The 8,660-nt window shown below is 34.5% G+C and overlaps 1 protein-coding gene across 2 annotated transcripts; it reads left to right on the top strand.

Annotated features, from left to right (window-relative positions):
• The first annotated feature begins 1,338 nt into the window (after window positions 1-1,338).
• IKBIP (IKBKB interacting protein) lies at window positions 1,339-7,898 on the top strand. Of its 2 annotated transcripts, none has more exons than XM_010086151.1 (3): window positions 1,339-1,532; window positions 3,119-3,236; window positions 7,041-7,898. In XM_010086151.1, exons 1-3 carry the CDS (start codon window positions 1,339-1,341, stop codon window positions 7,794-7,796), a joined length of 1,068 nt encoding a protein of 355 aa, XP_010084453.1. In that variant the 3' UTR covers window positions 7,797-7,898. The 2 variants fall into 2 exon arrangements, with proteins under 2 accessions (XP_010084453.1, XP_010084452.1); XM_010086150.1 differs by lacking the exon at window positions 7,041-7,898 and adding an exon at window positions 4,137-4,967.
• The last annotated feature ends 762 nt before the right edge of the window (window positions 7,899-8,660 follow it).

The raw sequence follows: 8,660 nt of genomic DNA on the forward strand, positions 1-8,660 counted from the left end.
GAGGGTGGAGGGGAGGTGGAAGCGGCCTGGGGAGAAGGGCAGGCGGCCGTTTTCCGTGCCCCGGGCCGAGCGGGGGCCGGGGGGAGAGGAGGCTCGGGAGGGTGTCTGGGGGAGCAGGGACCCGTCCCTCTGTACTGCCCGGGGCTGCGCTCCGAAGTTGTCCTTAAAGCCGAGGTGTTGTTGCGCTATTAAACTATTTCCCTAACTGTCATTCAAGTATCTTTTTTTCATTTTAACTTAACAGTGCTGTCAATCCCAAAGGTGTTTTAAAAAGTGACAAAGTAGCATTTCTGCTGTTTTGGAGGGAGAGCAAGAAATGGTTTTTTCCTGCATACTCCAAACTCCGAGCATGCTGCTTCGTGCTGTGACTCACGGACAGCTCTGAGCTTCATGCTCTGTGACAGATTTAAACAGTGCCTTTTGCATATGTATGCGACTATGTAAGTATCTCTAACAGTTAAATATTTATATTTTGACATGTGACTAAATGGCAATACTGCAAAATTATCTTTTCATATTTTTGTCTCAAATTGTGATAAACTGAATCCACCAAGGAGCTAGTCTGTTTTGAGCAGTATGGTGGAAGATTTTAGGCTTAAAAATTCCACTCTCTACTTCCACCTGGTTAGAATAGGAGCTTTTGTACTCTTTCAAACTGGAGAGTCATACTGCCTGAATCTATTCGGACCTTAATTTTAGCAAAGAGGAAATTATAGCTTTTATCTAGATGCATTATTTCATTAATCTTACATATTTTACTATTAATTGGTTTCTGTTAACTGATCTCTGTGGGTTTACAGATGAAATAAAATCATTGCCACAGAACTATTTCTAAATTAAAGCTTGATTTGTAATCTCATTTTTCAAAATGAGAAAATTAATTTTCCCCTTTAATGTGGAGTAGGTAAAACATCTACAAGTAAAACAGGATAATAAAATTGCTGATGAAATTGTGACTGTAATCAACTGTAAAAAGAAATATCATGCTTTCAGTCCTTGTGATTTTAAATATATCTTCAAAATGGCTTGTACAACAGATTAAATATTTCTGGAAAGGTAAAATTAGCTAAAGTTTGAAAGTCAGTTCAGTTTGAGAAAATATAAAAGCAGTGCTCTATGATATAGAAAACTAGCTTTCGCAAAGTCTTATAAAGGTATTACATTTCACAAAAGTTCACATAACTGGAAAATATAGTAAACACTGAAGGAAACATTTTTGGGGGTGTATTTGTGTAACTAAAGGGTAAGATGTTATATTTGGGGATGTTTATAAGTAACTAGTCCATTTTGGTTTTTTTTCTAGTTCTCTCTTTTGCTTCTGCTTTTTAAAAACACAAAATGTCTGAAGTTAAGCAGAGGAAAAAAGGTATTTCTTCATCCAAGACCAATGAAGGCTCACAAAAGGGTGAGAAGCACAGTAATTGTGGGAAGCTGGCAAGTCCCAGGACCAGCAATAATTGGAGTTCCTTTTGGATGGACTCACGGACAAGCTTGAGCATAATTTCCCTTGCTGTTTGCCTGGTGCTGAGCTGGTAGGTAACCCGCTAAAGTGGATTCTAATATTTTTTTTCTTTTGTGTTCTATACTGTATTCAGTCACAGGCAACATTTGAATATAGTGTTTGTGTTAAGTGACCACAGAAACTTGTAAAAGCTAGAAGGATCAAGAAGAGACTAGCAGTATTCACAAGTGTGGAGTCATTGGTGTACAGCAAGGGATTATAGAAGTTCAATCTGTTCTATTATGTTGAAAGTTTAAAAGGTGCCTTGCTTATGAATTGTAAATACTTGCTTTGGAGACTACCTCTAACTGTGAAGAGCAACTTAATCTGACAGTAAGTAGAAGGCTCATTTGGCAGGTAATAAATAATTCAACAGCAGAAGCAGAGTTTTCTGTAAATAATTTGCTCAGCAGTGTGGTAAATTGTTCATCAGGTGGAGTCTTCAAGTAAAGGTCAAATATCTTTGTGAAAGATGTTTTAGAATATCTTAGCAGCATCAGTACCTTGGTTCCATCAGAAACTGAGCTTCCTGCAGAAATGATATGATGATATTCTCAGAGCTCTAGAGCAATAAATTAGTCCAGATTATTACACTCTAGACGTCAATCTGAAAACTAAGGTAAAATTTGTACTTATTTTAACATTGCCCAGATTTTATTATCTAAATCTTTGAGAAACAGAACGACTTAGTAGAATGAAACGATTAATGTTGTTTCTGCTGTTTTATGTATATGTTTGCCTGCTTTGCATTTATCTATCTATAGCTAGCATTTTATCTTTTATTGCCTAACAATCTGTATAGAATATGTAGATATTTTGAAACTTCTCATTGCTATTTGATATACTAATAAATATCAATTTTTGAAAGCACAAGTATTGTTCTAGATAAAATTGTTCTTGCTACTGAGAGGACCCCTGCATAGTCTCTAAAAAACATCATTTTGGGATTAATAAACATCCAGCAAAATTCAGGATTTTTTGCTTGGTTGTCTCATTTCCTTTTTAACTGGACAAAATGCTTACAGTTCAGAAAGCTCCCAAGTTCACAGTAATTGAATCTAGAATGTATGTAAAGTAGAGGACTGAGATCTCTACTGTCTGTTCAAAGCTATCATTATCATAGCAGTAGTTTTACAAGCTTTGCCACAACGCACCATATGTTCTTGGATGGTTACAACTAAATGTTAGAGTTAACCAGCCTTTCTAAATCCAGAGGCTTCTATGCATGATTTTGTGATGCTCTGCAAGTCAAAATTTTTTGTGTGTTTTATTTCTACCAGTTAAATAATACTTTATCCATAAAATATATTGTGAGGCAATGTATTATGAGCATGTAATAGCCTCCCTAGGTCAGCAGTCCTATCGGACATTTTTCCTGTTTGAATGGCATACAATGTAAAAACAAACCACATATATGGATGTTTACTTATTTTTCTACCTCTATTGGAAGATAACTCCAGTATGAAGACAGATCAACTTCATTAAATCTTTTTTTTTTCTCATGTCTTGATCTAGCAAATCCCTGCAGTAACAGATGGCTGTGAATCAGGTCCCAGAACACTTAATATATGCTAATTATGTAGTTATGTTTACTATTTATTTATTTGCAATTTGCAGGTTCCTATTTCAGCAGTCAAATCAATTTGCTGATATGGAAAAAAAGTACAATTTCTTACAGAAAGAAGCTGAAAAATTCCTGGATGTGGAAAATAAAGTTAACTTAATTTCTGGAAAGGTAATAACTAACTTCTTAATTGGATAATGTATGGTGAACATTGCCATTATTTTACTTTGTTATTAAATTTAACTGTTTTAAAATAAATTTTCATAATGTGTTGTACTTGCCTGTGAATAGGCCTTTGGAGAATATTTCATGGGACTAAATGTGTCAATCCACACCATTGTTCATGTATGTGAATATAGTGGTTGTACCTCAGTATTGCTTTTTAGATGCCAAACTGTTTTTAAAAACTTACATTTGTGCACATACTTCATTCTACCAGCACTCTTCTGTGTATAATTTGAACATACATTGATTTGAAGAAAATTTACTGACATTTTTATGTAGTAGACCGGTTCTAATAATCTGAAAGGTATAATGAAGTGATAGTAATATTTTTCATTGCTTTTTTATTTTCTTACCTATGTGTGACATTATCAAGTAGAAAAATTGGGCTGGCTGTCAAATTATCCCCTGTATCTTATAATGATGCAAGTACAGCATGGCTTATGCCAGTGATGTTTTAACACTGATCTCATAATGATGTAACTTACACATGATGTAATTTGGATATTTATATACCGCACTCTAAGATTGCAAAATGTTGCATGGGATTTAGATAGTGTGATATATTTTACAAAAAAAACCCAAAACCACCATGGAAAATAAGGGATTGACAACAAAGAATATGGCATGTATTCTATAGAAATTCAACAAACATACCCTTTTCTGTGACTTTTTCATGCTATGTTAACAATATTTTAAAGATGAAATATGAAAACAAATCATATAGGAGCTTTGTAACAAGTAAAGTGGCTTCTAAGGGACTTTATTCTCTGTTAAATAAATGCAAGTGGTTTTCTATTCTTACTTTTGTTAAGTAGATATGGACATTGTTTTGTGTTACAAATGCAGCTTGAGTCTTCTGAAAGTATCCTACAAGAAGCTGCCTCATCCATCTCTGTGATGACTGAGTTTGAGCAGGAAATATCTTCTCTTCATAACATCATAAATGATATTCAGAACAATGAACAGACTCTCTCTCTAAAGATGCAGAGCATTAATGAGAAGTTACAAAATGTTACAAATTCCTGGAGAAGAAGCTTGGATGAAATGAACACAAACACTAGTGTTTTAAAATCTGAAGCAAAGTTCATACATGCAGAAGTCACTTCCCAAATTAATGACGTTGACCAAAGAATTAAATCCCTTTCAGAAAGAGTAAGAGATGTGGAAGACAGTACAGCCAGAAATATTAAAACACTAAAAAGGCAAGAAGATGATGAATTCTCTAGAACTGAACAAAAGTTGAATTTACATACAAAAGCAGTTGAAAAGCTAGAAGAAGAACAGAATAGTCTGGTAGCCAAGGACACAGACCTGGATCAGAAACTTGCAAACTATGAACCTAAAATTGAGGAGTGTAAGGCCCATTTGCCAACAATTGAAAATGCTATTCACTCTATTCTTAGATTCTCAACTGAATTGCTAAGTATGGAGAAAAAGATAGAGGACTTGAGAAGACAGCTATATACTGTGGAAAATGATATGTTGAAAACTATTTCTGATACAACAGTGATGCAAAAGGATCTTGAAGGCATACACTACAATGACAGCATGTTGAAAGTGCAAAATGAAGTAGTGGTTTTAGAAGAAGTAGTGCATGACATAAAAGTATCTTCAAAAGTAAAAGAAATAATTTCAGAAAGCTATAACTTGGAAAATGACCAGAATGGGGATAAGTGAATTTGGGTTTAAGGTTTTCATTGATGAAAGAGCACTTTATTGTAAATAATGTGACTCCAATATATGTTAAGGGTAGCAGTAGTGTCATAAATTTAAATAGATGTTGGATCTACAATAAAGAGGACAGAGATCAAGAAATACTGTGTTAGAGGAGGCAAGGAGTATTTTCTTAAATAAAGGATTATTTTCAGTTCATTTATTAAAAGATTTTTTTATTAAAATGAAATTTGAAGCAAAGTATTTAGATTAAAAAAAAACAGAACTGGAGCCATCAGATTAACATATATTGCTTTGCATTTGAAAAAAACCCAAAAACTTAACAGAATCACTGACATTGTTTCCCAAGGTTTGGTGAACCAAGAGCTGCAAAAGCAATTAATGAAAGCCATGGAGTTACGTATTTGGGGACAGGGAACATCTAATTTATCCATAGATCTAATAGATCTGCTTACACAGGATGTAGTACTACCTAATAGGCCTGGTAGCTGTTCACTGAAATTTGGATCTTGGGACCAGCATAAATTGGTCTACAGACTTATGTCTTGATGATTTCTGAATTCAGGAAAGGAGACTGTGTAGTAGACACCAGGAACCCATATTTATGACTTAATCAGGCATAGGTTAAATTATTCTGGTTTTGTACATTCATTGATCTAGAACTCTACTGAAATCTTCACTAAGCTGCCCAAGCAAGAGACTATTAAACCAGCATTTTTCAATGGCATGAAGTGTTTCAGTTTCATATATTTATTATTTATGTATAGATTTGTATGTTTATAGTCACATTCATTACAATTTATTGTAGTGGACTGCCCTGTGCTGGTGTATGATCTACTTCAAAGTAAACTGCTCTTCCAGAAAGGATATGGAATAAATACTTTAGTATCCAGTGTTCCAGTACAAAATATTCTTCTATACAGAAATGTTTTTAAAATATTTTTCACAAGCGTGTTTCTACTTCATATTTTTTGGGGAACAGTGGCATGCTTCCCAATTTAATGTCTTTCATCAACCTCAAGCCTCTTAAAAGCTGAACCTACCTAAACTTGAACAGGAAATCCTCACTCTTGGAGGGCGTTAACTAGGAAACCAGCACCAACTCTCCACAACCTAAATTTCAGTATTTTGTTCTTAAGTAAGCAGTTCTGTGGTAGTGAGGAATGACCAACACTATTGAAAGGTTAAAAAAAAAAAATTGTTTCTTTGGTGATATTTTTACTACTACTGTCAAGAAAAGGATTATTACAAAACTAATTGTAGCCTCTTAGAGTGTGTTTCAGCTTGCTTCTGGTGTTTTGTTTGTTTTTTCTCTCCAAGTACTACACTGACTGATAGAGGATTGAACAGGATAGTATCACTCAGGTATTTTCCTTTCTTCCTCTCAAATTTCAAAACCAAAAACCAATCATTAAGAAAAAAACAAAAAAGTGAACTAGCAAATGCAGCCAAAAATCCAACAATAGCATGGCTCATTAACGTAGCTTTTATGGAGGCAGGCTGTTTAAGTAGTTTTTCCTGTTAAATATTTTGATGGCTATTTAAACAAAAAGGAACCATGCCTAATTCCTTTGGCTTTTTCTTCTGTGAGTGCCATGTTCAAAATACATATTATGATTACCCAAATAAAAACACATCAATTAATTATGGTCCATGCTTTTTGGATAAAAGAATTTTAAAGTAGGCATCTTTCTAAAATGTTTCTGAATATCCTTCTACATGTGTCTTTCTGGATCACGGAGATTATAGACTTAATACAAAAATTTCAGTGAATCAAAAGGAGGTTGCATTTGATGACCTGTATTTTCAGAGTTCATGCTGGAAAATCATACAGCACCTTCCTGTAATTTTTGTTATAACAGAAAATGTAGTAACATTTGAATTTGTTATGTATACTGGAAGGAAAAAAATTGAATTTTTGGTTCTGTTGCAACAGAAGTTTATTTCCTAAAGACAGGGTTTGTGCTCAATTTCAATATCTGAATAGCAAGATATTTCATTAGAGTATAGCTTTAATTTTGATGTGAATTGTTAAGCTAGAAAACTTGTCAAATATTTTTATTTGTGTCCCTCTAGTGTGAAAAGACTTGGAACTTAATGGAAGAGCTGGAAGATCTTAAAATAATTTCTCACATTAAACATCTGCAGGAAGATATTTATACAATGAAAATGTGGTCTAGCAGCATTATTAAAAAACAAGAAGAACTGCAGAAGAATTCAACAACTCTTTTTCATGCAGTTTCAAGTGTTGAACAGAACGCAGCTTCTATAGCAAAAAACATAACTTTGATGATTGTGACAGTAAAAACTGACATAAGGCGCATCTCAGGCCTAGTCTCAGATATGACTACACTGACAGATTCCTTGCAAACACTAGAAGATAAAGTAGAAAAAGGTGAAGAGAAGACAGTAAAAAATATAGGTAACCTGCTTACCAGCAGCATTGACCGCAGTACAGAACTACAAAGCTTGGCATTCAGTAACGCAAGAAAAATTGAGCAAATTCAGACAGCATTATCTGAGTTAAGGAGTGATTTCAACAAGCATTCAGATAGACTTTTGAATCTTGAAGGTGACAGAGCAAAAGTTCTAAAGACGGTTACATTTGCAAATGATTTAAAACCCAAAATGTATAAACTTAAAAAGGATTTTGCCATCTTGGAGCCATTAATAAGTGACCTAACACTGAGAATAGGAAGATTAGTAGAGGATATATTACGACGCGAGAAGGAAATTGCTTTACTGAATGAGAAACTGGCCAATCTAACACGAGTTCAAACTGAGATCAAAGATATGAAAGATGAAATAACGAAGATTTCAGACATGAATTGATCACTGTGAAATGTCACTGCCTAAAGAACAGAAGTGTTTGAGGTGTGTTAACTCCATCGCGTGTAGTACTAAAAAGAAAGACAACAGTTACAGGCTTCATTTAGAAGCACAACAAAACTTAACTAGAGATTTGTCCTCTTCCTGTGAAAAGGACAGAAAAAAAGTCATACTGATTTCAAGGGACAAGCTATAATGTGAGTAAAAAAATATGTCTCTGCATATATTTGTCTCTGGATGACAGGTGCTATATTTAATAAATTGCTTGTTTTGTACAATAAAACAAAGTTAAGGCATAAAATGTTCTTACCTTTAGCATTTGCTTTCATGAAGAAAGCAGGACCCAAGACTGACAGGTCTTCAGTTGTCCTTTCCTGCTCCAAAGGAAGGAATTAAATTGTGGTCTCCATATAGAGTTAAACAAGGGTTAGTCAAGCTGCAGTAGCTCCATGATTTTTGTAAACTATAGCACTTTCCTTTGTTTTTTCTTAAATAATTAAAGAGGTAAAGGCAGTGAAGCAAGCAATGGCCAGAAATATTGCTGATGCCTTGGCAAAAAGTTTGTCACACCTTTAGATGGAATAATGTGTAAGGTTTTCTGTGAGGCTTTTTGATTGTAAATTATAATTACTGTGCAGCACTGTTATGTCTTGTCTTTAAAACACAGAACTCTGTACAGGGACAATGCTCCGAAACACCTACTAACCCTACTGATGGCTTTCTCCCAGTGTCATGGTATCTGTTCAGGAATTCTAAGAGTGTCATCCATTCATTGTTTCTTAACCTGTAAAATACTCTAGTGAGCTGCAGAATAGCAAAGAGAAGTTAACCAGGTCCCAAAAGGTTAGATTGATATGAGCCACTGGC

This window comes from Pterocles gutturalis, unplaced genomic scaffold (assembly GCF_000699245.1).
Source record: "Pterocles gutturalis isolate BGI_N339 unplaced genomic scaffold, ASM69924v1 scaffold50835, whole genome shotgun sequence".
Classification (NCBI taxonomy): domain Eukaryota; kingdom Metazoa; phylum Chordata; class Aves; order Pterocliformes; family Pteroclidae; genus Pterocles; species Pterocles gutturalis.